This window comes from Toxorhynchites rutilus, chromosome 3, assembly GCF_029784135.1.
Source record: "Toxorhynchites rutilus septentrionalis strain SRP chromosome 3, ASM2978413v1, whole genome shotgun sequence".
NCBI classification, from domain to species: Eukaryota; Metazoa; Arthropoda; class Insecta; order Diptera; family Culicidae; genus Toxorhynchites; species Toxorhynchites rutilus.
Genome location: NC_073746.1, coordinates 201,093,123 through 201,113,947, shown reverse-complemented (window position 1 = coordinate 201,113,947; position 20,825 = coordinate 201,093,123). Strand labels below are relative to the sequence as shown.

General features: G+C 41.7%; 1 protein-coding gene across 2 annotated transcripts in view; it reads right to left on the bottom strand.

The window, feature by feature from the left end:
- LOC129775581 (apoptosis-inducing factor 3-like) overlaps window positions 1-20,589 on the bottom strand; it is a 34,540-nt gene extending 13,951 nt beyond the window's left edge. The window contains exon 1 of one of the 2 annotated variants that reach the window (XM_055780468.1): window positions 20,236-20,589. In XM_055780468.1, the coding sequence (XP_055636443.1) occupies window positions 20,236-20,281 (46 nt within the window). In that variant the 5' untranslated portion in view covers window positions 20,282-20,589. Of the gene's footprint in view, window positions 1-19,369; window positions 19,538-20,235 lie in introns of those variants that run through there. The other variant, XM_055780469.1, reaches the window with a different exon arrangement.
- Between the last annotated feature and the right edge of the window lie 236 nt (window positions 20,590-20,825).

Sequence of the window (20,825 nt, the reverse complement as noted above, 5' to 3'; positions counted from 1 at the left end):
AGCTTCAGAAGATTATTCTTCCCCATCAGTAGGATATTTCCGTATCCAATATTGTATGCGCCCGCAATCGATTATTGCTCAGTCGCCGAAAGTTCCTAGCTCAGAGAGTTCCTTCCCCTCTAGTTTGCCTTCCAAATTGCCATCGTAAACCACACCTTCTCTCGATTCAATCACACACAAAAAGCATACTTAAGCGATATTCTGGTGGTGAGACACATTCATTTTTCGTGAGGACATCGACAAGACAACATCGTTGCCTAACGTGCTGGAGGAGGTGGACGGCGAAGGATCGACACATACACGCGCAGAACTCTTTCCGTTAGGATGCCATTCAGCATCGAGAAAGTTCCGGAAAGATCTAATCATTGCTGGAAAATAATCTGCCAGTTCCTTTGGGAATTTTCAAAATATATTCATGTGAAAGAGTTTAATTGAATGTTTTCTATCCATGTTACACTGTGACCAAATATGTTTCAACCAAGTGCTATTAACAGGTGGTTATCGAGTTGGCATTAACCACTGGTGGGCTTCCAGTATCGAGGAAAATGTGGAAATATCTAATCGTTACTGAAAATAATCTGCCAGTTCCTCTGGGAATTTTCAAAATATATTCATGTGAAAGAGTTTAATTGAATGTTTTCTATCCATGTAACACTGTGACCAAATATGTTTCAATCAAGTGCTATTAACAGGTGGTTATCGAGTTGGCATTAACCACTGGTGGGCTTCCAGTATCGAGGAAAATGTGGAAATAACTAATCGTTACTGAAAATAATCTGCCAGTTCCTCTGGGAATTTTCAAAATATATTCATGTGAAAGAGTTTAATTGAATGTTTTCTATCCATGTTACACTGTGACCAAATATGTTTCAATCAAGTGCTATTAACAGATGGTTATCGAGTTGGCATTAACCACTGGTGGGCTTCCAGTATCGAGGAAAATGTGGAAATAACTAATCGTTACTGAAAATAATCTGCCAGTTCCTCTGGGAATTTTCAAAATATATTCATGTGAAAGAGTTTAATTGAATGTTTTCTATCCATGTAACACTGTGACCAAATATGTTACAATCAAGTGCTATTAACAGGTGGTTATCGAGTTGGTATTAACCACTGGTGGGCTTCCAGTATCGAGGAAAATGTGGAAATATCTAATCGTTACTGAAAATAATCTGCCAGTTCCTTTGGGCATTTTCAAAATATATTCATGTGAATGAGTTTATTTGAATGTTTTCTTTCCATGTAACACTGTGACCAAATATGTTTCAATCAAGTGCTATTAACAGGTGGTTATCGAGTTGGCATTAACCACTGGTGGGCTTCCAGTATCGAGGAAAATGTGGAAATATCTAATCGTTACTGAAAATAATCTGCCAGTTCCTTTGGGAATTTTCAAAATATATTCATGTGAAAGAGTTTAATTGAATGTTTTCTATCCATGTAACACTGTGACCAAATACATTTGGTTTTGTGGTTGTTCAATCAATCGCAATCAACAGGATAGCTTCTGAAGATTATTCTTCCCCATCAGTAGGATATTTCCGTATCCAATATTGGATGCATAAAACCTTGTGCCTCCAACGTAACGCTCTCGTTTTCGAAGTTCTCCAAATATTCATTCATTCAGAATGAATTCAGATTCAACTTCATACAAATGATCTCTATATCAACGAGAGTCCTACGTCACCCTTGCGGTTATACCATAGATATAACCCACTTCCTGTTTTTACAGGCCGAACTGAAAGGAGCATTTAGCGAAAATCGTGGTGTCGATGATAATTCGATACCGATAGGTGCCATGGATATGGATTTCATAATGAAGAATATGAAATACATGACATGATGTAGTGAATATATCCCCATATCGAAGAAATCACTTTGATGAAACTGTTTACCGTTTGTCGTTTTTAAGTGTTGGGAAAGGGCATTATTTTTGCTGAGTAAATTCCAAGAAAAAATCCATTCCTTCTTTAAGCGTGATTCATTCTGCTTCGGATCAACGGAACAGTGATAATCATTTCATACAAAAGATAAAATGTCCAAGAGTTATATGATTGCTATTTATTGAGTCGGAAAATTGTTTCAATAGCTTAATGATAGCTTCGAAAACAGGTTATAAAATGACGCTTCCTTTGCTTTCGTTCATTTCTTACTCTACTCTCGCACCGTGACGACTCGTTTGTTTGGGACCAAGCAGATAGCAGGTTAGTCTTTCAGTGGTAAGGCACACGAAAGCAGCTCGGATAAGCGCACCAGCCGCAGGATAGGTGAAGAAGCCACATCGCTATCGACCGGGAACTTTGCGTGAAATTCATCGCTATCGGAAGTCGACCGAATTGCTGATCCGCAAGCTACCTTTGCAGCTTTTGGATCGTGGAATTGCTCAGGACTTCAAAACCGACTTGCGCTTCCAAAGTTCCGCGGTTATGACGCTGCAGGAGGCTTATTCGAAGATACCAATTTGTGTGCTATCCACGTAAAACGCGTGACATCATGCCCAAGGACATTCAGCTGGCCCGTCGAATCCAAGGAGAGGGTGCTATATTAGCTTAGCATATAATCAACGGCCCTTTTCAGGGCTCCAAATTTGATGGATTAGAGTTCAGAAAAGTTTTTTGCAGGCCAAACTGAAACGAGAATTTTCGTTTGGATGCCATACAGCATCGAGAAAATTCCGGAAAGATCTAATCGTTGCTGAAAAATAATCTGCCAGTTCCCTGGGAATTGAAGTAATTATATGGCGAACACAGCGACCAAATACATTTGATTTCGTAATTTTTCAATCAAGTGTAATTAGCTGGAAAGCTTCTGAAGATTATTCTTTCCCATCAGTAGGATATTTTCGTATCCAATAATGGATGCATAACATGAAAAACGGAAAATGTTTCGTATCGCCAAAATTATATAATTTTTAATCGATTATTGCTCAGTCGCCGAAATTTTCATACTCAGAGAGTTCATTCTCCTCTAGTTTGCCTTCCAAATTGCCATCGTAAACCACACCTTCTCTCGATTCAATCACGCACGAAAAGCATACTGAAATGATATTCTGGTGGTGAAACCCATTCATTTTTCGTGAGGCGTCGTGCACAAATTACGTAACGCGATAAGGGGGGAGGGGTTAGATGTTGCGTTACTTTCTGTTTATTAGAGATAGGAAATTGCGTTACGAAAGGGGGGGGGGAGGTTCAAAATCCGGATTTTTGCGTTACGTAATTTGTGCACGACGCCTGAGGACATCGACAAGACAACATCGTTACTGAACGAGCTGAACGACGAGGGATCGAGGTATTCATTACCTGGCTTGACCTGACCTGAAATGCAATCAGTTTGTTTTAACTGTGAGGGAGCGCAGAAAAGTCGATCGATCAGAAGGAGAAGAGAAGGTGACCAAGAGAGTATCAGCATCGAAATACGGTTCCTCGGGAAGACATAGAAGCAGCCGCCACACACACACACACATACACGCGCGCAACTCTTTTCGTTTGCTGGTTATCGAGAGGAAACCTGGAAAGAAATGATCGTTGCTGAAAAATAATCTGTCAGTTCCCCTTGGAATTGAAAATTACATTCAAGCGAGTTTATTTTAATGTTTTCTATCCATATAATACTGCGACCACATACATTTGGTTTTGTGATTTGTAAATCAAGTGCAGTTAACAGGAAAGCTTCTGAAGATTATTCTTCAGAACACGGTTTTTTGTATCCAATATTGGATGCATAAAACCTTGAGTCTTCAAAGTAACACTCTCGTTTTTGAAGTCACCCAAATATTTATTTATTCATTCATTCAGGATGGATTTAGATTCAACTTCAAACAAATGATCTCTAAATCAACGATAGTCCTACGTCACCCTTGCGGTTATACCATAGATATAACCCACTTCCTGTTTTTTTTTATAGAGGTGAGGAACGCTCTACCAGCCTTATCTGGGAAGGGTTAACCCAGACGTCGAGTGGGGATCGCACCCACAAAAACCAAGCCCTCTACTCGTTGCCTTATTCCCCCTGGGACCACATCTAGGCGACTACTTCAGGGGGCGGCTGTGCTCATGCACTCCTCGAGTTTTCAACGCTGACTAACGTTGTTCTTCCCTTTTTCTCAACATTTTTTCTCTCTATTCGCTTTTCATTCCACTGCGCTTATGTCCTCTTCGCAGGCATCCATTTACCCGTCGAGACGTGTACCGATTAGGAATTGCCCTCCAACTTGACGCGCAACCCGTCACAGTCACCCTCGCGGGATTTCTCACCTGTCGAGACGTGCACCGATTAGGAAGCGCCCTCCAACTTGACGCGCGCCCCGTCACAATCACCCTCGCAGGATTTCTCTTCCCAGCGGAGTGCCGATTAGGTAGTGCCCTCCTACATGACGCGCACTCCGTCACAGCTACTCTCGTGGGGTATACACCATTTTGATCATGGCTTCATCCTTCGCGGTGTTTCTCCATCCAGGCCACGATCAGGCGTTGCCAGGCAGGCATTTTTGCTGTTCTCCGCGGCAGTATCCGGTTACCTGTCGAGACGTGCACCGATTAGGAAGCGCCCTCCAACTTGACGCGCGCCCCGTCACAGTCACCCTCGCAGGATTTCTCTTCCCAGCGGAGCGCCGATTAGGTAGTGCCCTCCAACATGACGCGCACTCCGTCACAGCTACTCTCGTGGGGTATACACCATTTTGATCATGGCTTCATCCTTCGCGGTGTTTCTCCATCCAGGCCACGATCAGGCGTTGCCAGGCAGGCATTTTTGCTGTTCTCCGCGGCAGTATCCGGTTACCTGTCGAGATGTGCACCGATTAGGAAGCGCCCTCCAACTTGACGCGCGCCCCGTCACAGTCACCCTCGCAGGATTTCTCTTCCCAGCGGAGCGCCGATTAGGTAGTGCCCTCCAACATGACGCGCACTCCGTCACAGCTACTCTCTTGGGGTATGCACCATTTTGATCATGGTTTCATCCTTGATGCTCGCTCCTTCGAAATGTTCGCAGTGTTTCTCCATCCAGGCCACGATCAGGCGTTGCCAGGCAGGCATTTTTGCTCTTCTCCGTGGCAGTATCCGGTTACCTGTCGAGACGTGCACCGATTAGGAAGCGCCCTCCAACTTGACGCGCGCCCCGTCACAATCACCCTCGCAGGATTTCTCTTCCCAGCGGAGTGCCGATTAGGTAGTGCCCTCCTACATGACGCGCACTCCGTCACAGCTACTCTCGTGGGGTATACACCATTTTGATCATGGCTTCATCCTTCGCGGTGTTTCTCCATCCAGGCCACGATCAGGCGTTGCCAGGCAGGCATTTTTGCTGTTCTCCGCGGCAGTATCCGGTTACCTGTCGAGACGTGCACCGATTAGGAAGCGCCCTCCAACTTGACGCGCGCCCCGTCACAGTCACCCTCGCAGGATTTCTCTTCCCAGCGGAGCGCCGATTAGGTAGTGCCCTCCTACATGACGCGCACTCCGTCACAGCTACTCTCGTGGGGTATACACCATTTTGATCATGGCTTCATCCTTCGCGGTGTTTCTCCATCCAGGCCACGATCAGGCGTTGCCAGGCAGGCATTTTTGCTGTTCTCCGCGGCAGTATCCGGTTACCTGTCGAGACGTGCACCGATTAGGAAGCGCCCTCCAACTTGACGCGCGCCCCGTCACAGTCACCCTCGCAGGATTTCTCTTCCCAGCGGAGCGCCGATTAGGTAGTGCCCTCCAACATGACGCGCACTCCGTCACAGCTACTCTCGTGGGGTATGCACCATTTTGATCATGGTTTCATCCTTGATGCTCGCTCCTTCGAAATGTTCGCAGTGTTTCTCCATCCAGGCCACGATCAGGCGTTGCCAGGCAGGCATTTTTGCTCTTCTCCGTGGCAGTATCCGGTTACCTGTCGAGACGTGCACCGATTAGGAAGCGCCCTCCAACTTGACGCGCGCCCCGTCACAGTCACCCTCGCAGGATTTCTCTTCCCAGCGGAGCGCCGATTAGGTAGTGCCCTCTAACATGACGCGCACTCCGTCACGGCGGCTCTCGGGGGGGGGAGGGGGCGTCAGGGTACTGTCCGGTACTACAGCCGTCTCGATTGTTCATCTCTTATGGTCAGGCGTTATCCGCATGCTGGTCGGTCCTCCACTTCCGCTGTAGCTCGGACATGATATGTACGATTGCACTGTTTACTGCGTTCCAGGTGCCCTCGTCACGACACATTTCCTCCACGATGTTCCCAGCATGAAGGGTAGGCAGCCCCTCGCGCACTGTGGTGAATCTGGGACATTCGAATACGATGTGTTCCGGTGTTTCCTCCACATTTCCACACTCCGGACAAAGAGGCGATCTGGCGTGTCCGAACCGGTGCAGATACTGCCTGAAGCAGCCATGACCAGACAAAAACTGCGTTAGGTGGAAATTTACCTCTCCGTGTTTCCTGTTCACCCAGCCCATTAGTGTCGGTATGATCCTGTGCGTCCACCTGCCGTTTTGCGCCGCACTCCACTCTTGCTGCCACCTAGCCATCGACTCCGCCCTCATTAGCTTCCGGATTCCTCTGGTTCCCCTCCTCCTATAGCACTCGCTGTCCTCCGCCAAGATGATGTCTATGGGGACCAACCTGGCTATGACGTAGACCGCTTCTGTTGACACGGTTCTGTACGCACTCGCGACTCGCATCGCCATGAGCCGGTACGTACTATTCAGCCTCTTCGTGTTCCGCTGAGTTTCTAACGCCGCGATCCAGGCTGGACCACCGTAACGTAGTGTCGATGAGGAGACACTAGCCAAGAGGTGCCTCTTGCTGCTGCTTGGGCCAAAGTTGTTGGGCATGATTCGTGTCAGTGCATTGATTGCCTTCGTTGCTTTTTTACAAGCGTAGTCGACGTGACTGTTGAAGTTCAGCCTGGCCCGTGTTTGTCTCGTACACCAGCACACGGTTCTCGAAGTAGCTTCTCAGTATTCTACACAGGTAGTCTGGGACTTTCATCGTGTGGAGCGCAGTCGCGATGGCCTCCCAGCTGGCACTATTGAACGCGTTCTTAACGTCGATCGTTATCACTGCGCAGTATCGATTTCCTCTGAGCTTCTGTTTGGATGCTCTGTTGGCTCTTTCGACCACTATGCGAATGGCATCTACCGTGGATCTCCCTTTCCAAAATCCGAATTGATTATCGGACAGTCCACGAACTCCCTCCGTGCATTCCGTCAGCCTATTAAGGATGATTCTCTCCAAAAGTTTCCCAAGAGTGTCCAACAGGCATATGGGTCTATACGATGCTGGACCACCCGGCGTCTTTCCTGGCTTGGGCAGTAGTACTAGCTGTTGTACCTTCCATCGATCCGGAAAGTAGCATTCGTCTAGACACTTCTGCATGGCTGTCCTGAACATATCAGGGAATGCTAGGACTGCCGCTTTCAAAGCTACGTTGGGGATTCCATCTGGGCCAGGCGCTTTCTTCGTTTTTAGGCGTTTGATAGCTGCAACTAGCTCATCGTTCGTCACATCTCTGCGTTCGATGCTATCCTCATCCTCTCCATATGGCGTGGGTGGCCAGGTCGTTGGGTCGTGCTGCGGAAATAACCCTTCCACGATAATTTTTAATTTTTCGGGACACATTTCGGAAGGTGTCGTTGGGCCCCTGAGCTTCGCCATCACCATTCGGTAAGCATTGCCCCATGGATTGACGTCCACGTCCCGACATAACTCCCTGAAGCAATTAGATTTGCTCCGCTTAATCGCCCGTTTAAGAGTGGATCTAGCCTCTCTGAATTCCACTCTCCGCTCTTCTCTGGTGTCTATGCTTGACCGTTGGAAACGTTTTCTGGCGCTAAGGCAGTTGGCCCGAAGCACGCCAAGTGCCTCGCTCCACCAATAGGCTGGAGGTCGCTTATACCTGGGTTCCCTTTTTCCTGGCATTGTTATATAACATGCTGTTGCTAGCGTTTCCGTCAGTTCATCCGCGTTCATGTTCAAGACGTCGCTTTCCACGCGTAGTGCTTCGATGAAAAGATCCTTGTCAAAGGTTTTTGTCTTCCACCTGCGCAGGCATGTCCTATTTATCCGTACTGCCACGGAGTTTCGTTGGCCAATGGTATAACGGATGGCTTGATGATCACTGTGGGTGTATCCTTCACATACCCTCCACCTCATTTTCGTCATTAACGACGGACTGCAGAAAGTCAAGTCGATGATGGACTCTCGACCCTCTCGGCGGAAGGTACTAGTGGTGCCCTCGTTGCACAGGGTAACATCCAACTTGGCTAGAGCTTCTAGTAAACTAGTCCCTCTCGCGTCTGCTTCCCCACTCTACTGCCCAAGCATTGAAATCCCCTCATATAACGACTGGTTTTCGTTCGGTGAGCTCCTCGGTGAGGACATCCAGCATATAGTGGAACTGGTCCATCGTCCATCTGGGAGGTGCGTAGCAACTGCAGATATAAATTCCGTTGATCTTTGTGATCACGAAACCTTCGCGAGATCTCGAGACTACCTCCTGAATGGGATATCGGCCCATGACCTGGATGGCGGCCATTCGTACTTTATCCGTCACCCAATTGCCGTTACCGGGGGGAACGCGATACGGCTCCGCGATAATTGCGACATCACATTTTGTTTCTGTTGTTGACTGCCACAACAGTTGCTGTGCGATGTCACAATGGTTGAGATTAATTTGGGTTATCTCCATCACTGTTGGCTTGCCCTCGCCTGTTTGTACACAGGGCAATTAAAGCCTCCCGTCATATGGTCATTACTGTCCTCTTTTTCGCAGAGCATACACCTTGGTTTTCCCTTGCAGTCGCTGGCAAAGTGTTCCTCTATTCCGCATTTCCTGCACAGTTTGGATCTATCTGGCCCCAAGCAGCCTTTCGCCAGGTGGCCGAAGTTTAAACACTTGAAACATCGCTCCAGTTGCTTGGGAACAGGCGGAATGATTCTAAAACGACCCACAGCCCAGCAGACGTTTATACTCTCTAACATCAGCAACTTGTTCGCTGCGTCCGTTGAGAGACGAATCGTTGCGGTCTGCGTCCAGCGATACGCCTTTCGTAGTCGGATTTTCATCGGAACTTTGCCCAGGGTGTTTTCCTCCTCCAACTTCTGACGTAGGTCTATCTCGGTGGTGAACAGACTGAGGTTCCTGCATTCTATCGATGCCTCGGAGGATAAGGCCCTTACGTTCGCTCTATCGCCGAGAACCCTTTCTACAAGATCCTTGAATGCTGAGCTCCTGATTTCTGGGTCTCTCTTCAGCTCGAACAGCATTTCGCCGTTCTGGGTGCGCCTGGACTTCACCATGAATAGTAGATGCAGCTTACAAGCAGTGTGAGTGATTTGAAGAGCTTAAACGAACAGTATCCTCTGCGTAAACGAGATACACACTACAACATGGCACTGCGTGGTCAAAACCACCCCGAAGGGTTATTTTAACTGATTGAGAACTAAAGATGATATTCGAATTAGAAACTTATTGTAATTCAAGTGAAATTGACGGTAATTTTGTAAAGGAGCGAGCGTTTTTCCATCTAGTTCTATAGTTATGAAACACTGGAATTTTAGTTTTCCAAATGTTTCTCGTCTGAACACAACAATAAAGTTCAAATGTCCAGTCTTTTGAATGAAGATAGTTGATACATCCTACATATTTCAATTCAACCGACTTCTCACATATCTTTGGAAACTCAGAAAAAATGAGTGATTCTATAGTTGTGAAACGCAGTGTATAAGAAAGTTTTGCGTAGAATGCAGCTCTAAAACATTTAAGTTAATGGAACCGAATAAGCAACTATTAGAGGTAAAGAAGAAACTCTAAATTTTGCGTTTTTATGGGGTTTTGTAAATTTTCCAAAAATGCATGATAAACTGGCTAAACTCCAACCATTGATTTTTTTTTCTGAAAAAACGAACAAATTTTAAAAAATGAGGTGTATCGAGGCAGCGGCTGATTAGTTTGGCGTTGAATTGCTCTCTAGTTCATTATTAGGGTGGCAATGGATGTATGGAAAAAATTTCATCATCGAATTTCAAAAACCGAGTGTAGAAAACTCGGGTTATTTCGCGATCCCGTGTTTTCGATTGAAGTGCCTTTAGAGGCGGAAAAAACTTAAATTTTTTCGATTTTTAAGGGTTTTTATAAATTTTCTTCCAAAACTCAAGATAAACTTGATTGTTTCTATCAACAAAATTGAAGCTTTTTCTCGCAAAATTATTTAAGGCAAAAAACAACTCTCAAGAAATGTTCAATAATTCTCTCATAGTTGAGATTTGAGCTTGATTTCATAGAATGAATGAATCGTTAGTTGTCTAATGCCATTTTTCCCGCGAGCACTTTGAAAGTCATCTAGACACTCAATGCAGAATGTTCTATAAGGATTTGAAAAATAATAAAATATTTGAATAAGCTTTAAATACCCTTTGAAAATTCTCCGAACTATGGCGGAAAAGGTTTCGTATTGACGAATTTACGCAAAGCTGAATCAGCTCATGCGACATCTACATTAGAGCTCAGAACCACAAAAGTGAGGGTGTATGTTTATTTTACGCACTGAAAAGCAAGTTTCGGTGGCGATTATTCATTTTATTTCAATTTAGATTAATTTCAGCCATTGAATGTCGTCAGTATATGGTAAGAAAGTTGGAGTTTTGTATATTTATGATGGTTTCAACACGCGATTTGACCAAAGTCATAGATAATCTTCGAAAATTTTAAGTTTGATAATGCATACCGGTTAAAATATTGAACTCCGGCCCCGTCAGGCTAACGCCATATGAGCCTTGATAAAAATATATATTTTGGAAAAAAAATGCATACCGGTCATTGATACTATGGATAATTGCGATGAAATCAATATCATATCAAATTGGCTGATATAATTGATTATGTAGGGGCCTATACAAGAAGGATTTGCAGTATTTTTAGCGCAAAACACCTCATTCATCGTTTACTTAGTTGAAAAAAATAAAGTTACAATACTTATAACAAGCCATTCCTCGTAATATACATAGCACATTGTAAAATGATGATTTTCTAACCTATTCGGCGTTGAAAGAATACATGAAACCGGGAAATTTGAAGATAAATTCTGATTTTTCTAGAAAATTTCAACGAATTTCATACCAAAAAAACAAAACATCCTCATTTTACTCGCTGCGCCATCTGGTCGTAAATCCAACGTAAATTCGTCAATTGTGCTACCGACTAATGGTGAATCAGAGAAACAGAGTGAGGTGAATCGGCATTTGCAGTGATCGATCATATTCCAGAGTGGGAGAAGAACTGTACTCAACAAAAAATAGAGGGGCGGAATGCGACATCGAACATTTTGGGTGATTTTTGGAACGCTGTTGCTTCGTCATAAAACAATGCATTTGTCAATGTAATAACTGGTACAATATTCAGATATCCAGAACATTTTCAAGCTTTCACAACTGCTCATCGATTTGCTGCGCGAACGTTATGTCATGAAATATTCCTAATCCATAATGAAAGGATTATTTTTCGTTCGATCGAGAATATCTTTGTAGTTAAATATTCTACTGGAATTAGTAATCTTTTAAGTTGTGTAGTTTATATTCAGAAACGGATTGTTCATCGCCTGGTCAACTGTACAATGCGTGTTTCCGTGTTGGCAAACCTGATAACCTTTAAATCTTCGCTGATGATGACAAAAAATAGTGTATACTCACAAGTATTTCAAAATTAAACTCATATGAAACATGTGCTTTGTACTTTGTACTTACTACCATACAACACCATACAACAGAAATGGGCCACAGCGAAGAAGGTACAGCAGGCTACAGCTAGTAAAATTTGAAATAAAATAAACTCAAAAGGAATTAAAATTTAATTTATGCGCAATTCAGTTATTTCCTCATTTATTATTATGTCCATGGAGGGGTTGGGGAGAGTCTTTTTCTGCTTTTTCTGACTACGTGGTATGTGCACAGCCCCAAAGCAGAATTCCGTAAACAAATGACGTCATATTTCCTGTGAGGGGCATTCGAATGTAATTTGAGATGTTATAGAAATTGTCATTATTTTCGCATGAAAAAAATATTGCTTAAATTACAGAAACATAATTTCCCTGAATTATATGTTATACCTGAAGTCACATTTAATGCAAAACTTCCAATGAAAACCTTCTGTTTTATCCAATTTCACGATCAACGCGAATCATACAATTCATTGAAGTTCTTCTCGAATTTATTTGACGTTTTACATGCCGGTCCAGTTGAGCTTGTTTTTCATCCCTTCATAATGAAGACAAATTTACACGATTTTTTGCAAACTTTTTTCGTCAACCAATCAGACCGAAGCACGGGATCTCTTGCGAAATAGCGAAAAAAGATAGAACTTCCGAATCATTTGCTGTAAAAAAACACGAATTTGCGTTGCTTTGACAGTTGTCAATGTTTGACCCACAGAAAGTTCGAACAAGACAACAAGATTTAAAAAATTTCGCTCAGCTTCACATCAATGGAACGACGTAAGCAGTATTCAAGCCTGCTGCAGGATAATAAATAATTTTTCGAATTTCTATTTATAATCTACTGAATTTTCTAATATTGTATTGTGTCGAGTTCGAGATATACTTGAACTCACATTTGTGAGTATTATGAATCTGTTTCACCAATCTCGTACAACTTGTTTTCGTTGTAAGGACGTTAGTTTGACAGATTTGCATGATTGTGTAATTCAATGTGAATGATTTTGACAAAACATTTAGCATCAATCAATTTCGCACCTGAAAAATTCGCTCATTCTAAAACAAGCATTAGAAAGCGAATATCGATAACTGGGCTTCCATTCTGGTTCAGTTACCGAATGATTACTGTATTCTATTTCCAGTTTTTAACCCTTTAACGGGCCGTGAGAACTGGTCATGTAATGAACGCAAATTCCAATACAACGACATGTTTAGATGCTAAAATACACAAAATATTTTTTTTTTCAATAGCCAAAACAATCAAAAACATTGAAAAAGTTGATGGCAATACTGCTCGCCCGGCTAGCGTAAAATGTTGGTGGCAATATAGCTGCCACCTAGCCGGCTAGCGTCAAATGTTGGTGGCAATATAGCGGCCACCTGCCCGTAAAAGGACTAGTGTTAGATGTTGGTGGCAATATAGATGCCAAATGTTGTTTTTTATTTGGAATTTTGATGTTAGTTTCAACAAAAAACAACTAATAAAATTCATGATCAGACTCAACAGGTCCTAAACAGTTCATATATATTCAAAACTTCAACAAAATGACTGTTTTTCAATAAGTTTACGGGAAATTTGCTCTTGCTGCTCTTAATTGGTAGTTATTAACACAAAAATGGCTCCAACATGAATAGTTTTCGATTTTTTCGGGCTCGAAAAAATCGGGCATGTTGCTAGACATCAGAACAAATTACCACATAAGGTTAGAAGTGATAATTTATTGTTAAAGAAGAGAAAAAAATAAAAGTGATAAGTGATAATTTATTGGTAAAGAGAAAAAAATAAAATCGTTGGTGGCAATATGGACGCCGATACCCGTTAAAGGGTTAAACGGTGCTCATAATTAAAAACAGGAAGTGGGTTATATCTATGGTATAACCGCAAGGGTGACGTAGGACTATCGTTGATTTAGAGATCATTTGTTTGAAGTTGAATCTGAATTCATTGTGAATGAATGAATATTTGGGGGACTTCGAAAACGAGAGCGTTACGTTGGAGGCACAAGGTTTTATGCATCCAATATTGGATACGGAAATATCCTACTGATGGGGAAGAATAATCTTCAGAAGCTATCCTGTTAATTGCGATTGATTGAAAAATCACAAAACCAAATATATTTGGTCACAGTGTTAAATGGATAGAAAACATTAAAATAAACTCTTTCACATGAATGTAATTTTAATTTCCCAGAGGAACTGGCAGATTATTTTCAGTAACGATTAGATATTTCCGCATTTTCCTCGATACTGGAAGCCCACCAGTGGTTAATGCTAACTCGATAACCATCTGTTAATAGCACTTGCTTGAAACATATTTGGTCACAGTGTTACATGGATAGAAAACATTCAAATAAACTCTTTCACATGAATGTATTTTTAAATTCCCAGAGGAACTGGCAGATTATTTTCAGGCAATGATTAGATATTTCCACATTTTCCTCGATACTGGAAGCCCACCAGTGGTTAATGCTAATTCGATAACCACCTGTTAATAGTACTTGATTGAAAAATATTTGGTCACAGTGTTACATGGATAGAAAACATTCAAATAAACTCTTTCACATGAATGTATTTTTAAATTCCCAGAGGAACTGGCAGATTATTTTCCGGATCTTTCTCGATGCTGAATGGCATCCAAACGGAAAGAATTCCGTGCGTGTATGTGTGTGTGTGTAGCGGCTGCTTCGATGGTCACCTTCTCTTCTCCTGAAGGATAGGCTTCTCTGTGTTCCCTCACAGTTTCAAACAAACTGCTTGCGTTTCAGGGCAGATCTCGATCCTTCGCCGACCAGCACCCTCAGCAACGATGTTGTCTTGTCGATGTCCTCAAGAAAAATGAATGCGTCTCACCACCAGAATATCGCTTAAGTATGCTTTTTGTGCGTGATTGAATCGAGAGTAGGCGTGGTTTACGATGGCAATTTGGAAGGCTACTGATGGGGAAGAATAATCCCCAGAAGCTATCCTGTTAATTGCGATTGATTGAAAAATCACAAAACCAAATGTATTTGGTCACAGTGTTACATGGATAGAAAACATTCAAAAAAACTCTTTCAAATGAATGTATTTTTAAATTCCCAGAGGAACTGGCAGATTATTTTCAGTAACGATTAGATATTTCCACATTTTCCTCGATACTGGAAGCCCACCAGTGGTTAATACTAACTCGATAACCACCTGTTAATAGTACTTGATTGAGAAATATTTGGTCACAGTGTTACATGGATAGAAAACATTCAAATAAACTCTTTCACATGAATGTATTTTTAAATTCCCAGAGGAACTGGCAGATTATTTTCTAGAAATGATTAGATCTTTCCGGATCTTTCTCGATGCTGAATGGCATCCAAACGGAAAGAATTCCGCGCGTGTATGTGTGTGTGTGTAGCGGCTGCTTCGAGATCTTCCCGGGGAGCCGTTTGTGGCATCACTCTCCTCCTGATGGATTCCCTTCTGGCCTAGGGTGCACAAACAGGCTCTTGGTGACACCGTTCATCCGCGCTTTCATGATAAACGAGAAGCTTCACCACAACAGCGACAACATGCTCCAATCGCTGTTCAATTAGAACTGAGTGGATTTCCGAGCGGCGCTCGCTTATATACCGATTGGTGATTTCAATAGCCTGTTTTGAAAGCAATTTTAAGACTATTGAAACAAGTTTTTGGATCAAAAAGTAACAAGTATAGAACGCGTAGACATTTTATCTTTCGAATGAAGTGTTTATCATACCATTTCGTTCAGTTGTTTAGGAGCTATTAACGCTCAAAATCTCGGTCTCCGGCGTAACGCTTTCGTTTTCGAAACTTTGATTTTACACCCCGGTATAGAAATGAAAGACGTAGTCCTACGTCAAAAACAGAACCATGCTAAAAAAACAGTTAGTTTTTTCTGATTATTGGAGTACTGATTTGCCGCGTTAACAATTGCAAAAACGCGTTTGTTGCAACGGTGTGTCAGTGAAACATCTTTCACTACTCATTTCCATATAGACTGAATCACATGTTTAATTTTTATTATTTGGTTGTTAGTTGTTAGTAAAGTTTGTTGATTGATAACCAGCTCAAACGTACACGCATAAGTAGCATTTTTTTTTCAATCCGATTTTTCCGAATCCGATTTTTTTTAATCCGAGGAGAAACTTGGTTTTATCGAAGATATTCTAGACAAATTATGCCCAAGTGCACATCGGTGTCATTCAGACGATAGCCGCCAGTGGAAAAGCATGCTTCGGCGAAGCGGAATTACAGCGTACACATATGGCCACGCTGTAATCCTGTTTAGTCGAAGCCAAGGCGCGTAGAAGTATATCCTAAGGTGGGCCAACTTGCTAAAACCACTCTTCAGCCATCTTGGAAGTCTACTGTGTTTTGTTTGTAAACAAAACACAATACGCTAGTGCCGAAGCTCGCTCCTGATCAGTCTGTCTCTTTCACGCTTCAAGGAAATAATTCCCCTTCTGCTTTCTTCCGTACTGTTTTCATATACCGCTCCCCTAACCAACCTAGTGACGAAACGGCCTCACCTAGACCCGTCTTGGTCGAAGCGTCCTCTTCCATACATTCACGTACACACAAGGTTCTCATAGTAGATGCTTCAATGTTACTCCGTTAAAAGGGACTCGTTTTTTGGCGTAGGACTACGTCTTACATTAAGGGTGCCAAATCAGAAAACAGGTTACGTTTTTACGAAATAAAGTTAACGTGATTAACTATTTTTGCTGCGAACGGATTTAACGATTTACATACCAATCGAATCGGAAATTTTCTATGATTTGTTTTATATGCTATGCATTTCAATCCCATAGTCTGTATATGGTTTAAATTTATGAAAATTGGAAGCATTCGTCCTGTCTATATGTGTGCTTTTCCGAACAGAGCTGTCAAAAACGGGCAACTTAAGCAGCCGCTAGAAAAAAACGAAATATTTAGAGAAAAGAGAATATTTGCGAAGTAAATTCCACCCTTGCATAGTAAGTAAGCTGTCGCTAGCGTATTGCATCTCCTCTAAGGAGAATTCTCAGAATATTTCTGTGCCCGAAAAAACAAACGTCGCTTATTCTGCTCGTTTAGTGTTTTATGTTTCCCCACAAGCTGAGAACGCTAGCGAATATTTCACCTGAAGTGCATCTGGCATTGCAATTAACACAACCATCCGAGCCATGGCAAAGCAGGCGAAAAAAGAGAAGAGTGTAAATGATTTTACGTCGTTTCTAACCATCAGTGTTTGGTTTTGTGTGTGTTGGTTGTTTTCGTTGTGTTGTTCATTTCCTGTGAATAGCACACCTTCGATACTTTTAATTGCCATTAGTATTTGCTCTCGTCCGCATCGGCTTTGTTCTGATGCAACAAGCTCCTAGCTTTGTTGACAGTCATTCTCGCGAAGTTTCATTCCTATCGTTGCAACTGTATGCATCTGTTAGACGCTTGTTTGAAGCTTGTTGAATGGTGATGTACGGAAGATGCCTCTCATTATATACTCAGTGAAATGCGTGCATTGTTATATATATAAAAAATAAAAAAAACAAATTGCGACATATGACCAACTAGTGTATTGTTCTCGCAAAGGCAAGAAAGAATCATTGCTTCTCGAAATGATTCTACAAAACCACGCAAGCCATTCCCAGAGTCCCCGGAACTTTTTACTAAAGAGTTATTTATGAAATTTCGACGTGTTCGCAAATAATATCCGAAATGATAAACCAACAAATTTGAAAAAAAGATTGCGTAGTCCTACGTCATGAGCGGTCGTGTCTCGGATACAACCCCTCGAATTTTTTACTCTCCCACTCATTAACGAATGTTTCAACTTGTTTCAACATTTTTTCCGTTCTTTCCTACTTTCCTACTGGAATTAAAACCGACCGACAATTTTTTTTTCGATGCGGGTAATATGGACATATAGTGGGGGTAATATGGACAGGTTTGTAATATATAAAGCGTAGAGGTTTATCGATCGCGAGAGGAATAATTTCATTCAACTAATGATGAAAAAATCGAATTACTCCACCTAGAAGTGATATCGTGCATTTCAGCAATATAAACGGACAGACTCTCAACTATTATGCTTTTGGTTCCAGTCAGCTTCTAAACAGTCCACATTTGGCAATTTGATTTCCATTTATATACGCAGTGCATTCCTTAGGAATAGATTAAACAGACTTTTCACAGTCCATCTCACTCCCACTGGGAACTGTCCGTTTTACCCCATCAGTAAAATTAATTCAATAATTTAAATTTTTCACTCAAAAATGAATTTACTTTTCCGTACATACCTAATATTGCTTCTCTGTTAACTCACAAATCGAAACATAAACATCAGCGAATTGAATTTTGATATTAAGCCACTCAAAATGCTTAACATCGAAGCAGCTAAAATTACATCCACACGCGGAATCATGTATGTTTTGTATGTTTTTGTTTCTCTGTTCCACTTTTTATGAGTGTTCATTGCCATAGGGTGGCTTAAATATTATAGAATAATATGTAGAAGGTGTTCTCATTAACAGAAATTTGAAAATCAAAATGTAACTATACAAATCAACCACCTGTCCATTTTACCCCTACTGTCCGTATTACCCGCGGTTCCCCTACACGTTGTGCGGGTGAATTAGACAAGTTTTGTGCCTTTCCTTGCTTTTCCATAAACACCATGCGCCTGGAGCTATGCAATAATTCCACAACGATTGAGGTTCGATGATGTACGTTCTGGCACAGTCTAATCGCCACGAGTGTCGTTCGACCTTGTAGCGAAAGGGTTAACGCGTTCACGCCGCCTCTGTAATTCATGCTCCTCGCCCACTGGCGGCTGCGGTTAATGCTTTTCGCTCTATCGGACGGGACCTATTCCAGGCAGTGTTTGCCGATTGAATGTTTTTTTGAATAATTCCCATTCGTTTGTTCAAATATGATCTTGCAGAAGTCCTTTTCCCCAGTGGCATTCGTTTGTTGTTACATACTATGAATCATGACACAATAACGATGATGCGGGTTAGTGCGGGGCACCGGTGGTACGCGCCGTCATAAACGTGTTAAACCTAATTTATTACCCAATATAGTCATACAAAATTGAATGAAATTGATGATAAGTGGTAGCTGATAAACTATACTATCATTTGAAACATTACCATATGGTTGATTTCCAAAGCCATGGAAAATTATTCAAATTGCTGTTTGTTTGATTCAAATTGCTGGTGCGATATGGAAAATATGTGTTCGCTTCATACTCATACATTCAATGCACTGTGCGACGGATGAACATACTATGTACCAAAAATTTGAACAAAATGAACTTTTCTATCATTTTTCGAGCACCTCATTATTTTAAAGAATAAAACGGCATGCTTAATTCGAAAGAAAAGCATTCAATACACGAGCACTTTATTTCTTCTAGTATCCGTCTACGAAATTAAACTCAGCTACTCGATTCACGTGAATCAGCGAAAAATCACGCTACCACGCTACATTCGAAGCAGACGTGGAAAGATCCAGTGACCGCATAAACTGGACTTTTTCAAGGTCGTATGACAAAGTTGAGTGGTTAAGCATCGATTAGTCTCTATATCATCCAACTATATGATATGCGCTCGGTTAATAGACAGCGACAATTCCTAACAAACTATTTTGAAAATATGTGATTAAATTACAACATACTGCTACTAATTCTGACACATTTGCACATTACATACCAAACATATTATTTAAACGTAGGCTGTTTGTGTTTGTGACGATAATATTCCAAAATCACTTATGCTGAACCTGTTTCTGCGCCCCGAAACAATAACTTTTTTCCTCAAAATTCCGTTTTAATTTGCAAACAACTAACGCAATAGACACACACGAATTGAATAATCCGACACTGGTATACGAACATGAATTCAACATTTGAAACGAAGCAAGACATAAAAATGAGACTGAATGACCAAACAAAGGAGAGAACTGCTGAAGCGAGACCAGACAAGCATGAAATGTTCACCTACCATTCACGATATTGCTGAAGGTTTTCAATTGCTGTAGGTCAAGGATACTATCTGTTGTCCATATTCTACAATAGTGAAAGTAGTCGCTAATATTTCAGATGGGGCGAGTTTTGATGACATCTCCTAGAGTGATTGAAACCAGAGCCATGTCATTTTTATGCGATAGCAGCACATGTGCTCAGAAAATCGCATGGATGAATGAATTGAAAATAAATTTCTTAATTTATTTTATATACATAATAAGTGTTTAATCCAATATTAACTGAGAAAAGGGACAACGTGCAAAAAGTATCAAGGTTGTCACAGCGTTTTCATATATGGATTCATGGTCTAGTTAAAACGGTACAACCAATTTGAGTTGTGTTGCTCATGTCAGTTCCATAGTAACATCGGCTAACATTAACACCATTGTACATCTCTGTGCTTCACAAATAGTGAACATAACTCTGCGTGACGTGGATGTATATCGTATTCCAATGACTGGTATTTAACACACAATATTGCTCACTATAGACGATTCCTTTCAATTTATAATCACGCTGGGCTAAATTTGTCGAATAAATCATTCTACTTACTCTCTGTTTCAGCATCAGAGATTTGTTTCGACGACGAACAACCCATTTCGTATGCTTATTTAGATCAGCTGTTAACAATCAATGCGTATTCCATGAACTAACGCGATCACCAATCTAAAAACACACCAAACAACCAACGGTCTCGCTCAACAATAGTTGAAATACAAACAGCAGCGCTTTCAAAACTTTTTATTTTGTGCTAATCTGCAAATGATATCGTAGTGAAAATAATCATTTCACTCGTCGTGTCATTTCCATTGCACGTTTTGTTTCGGTTGTTGGCTTTAAACAGATATCAATCGAACTTTGATAACGGATAATCGTACATGTTGTAACGCACGGTAGCTACTCGTAGCGAACATGGTACTGAGCAATCGAAGATGTTAACACTTCGAATAGTAGCTCTGCGTGGCTGATAACCGATTGAGAAAAAAGAGATCACAAAGCAGGCTCTCTCTCTCCCACCATCTAGGAATTGAGTCAAGTTGTTTGGTTTGTGAAAGAGATATTCAACTTCCTCAAGGGCTAGCCTTTGCGCAAACTGTCGTTTTGTCTTTTATTGTGCTACCAATATTTTCAAGCACATATAA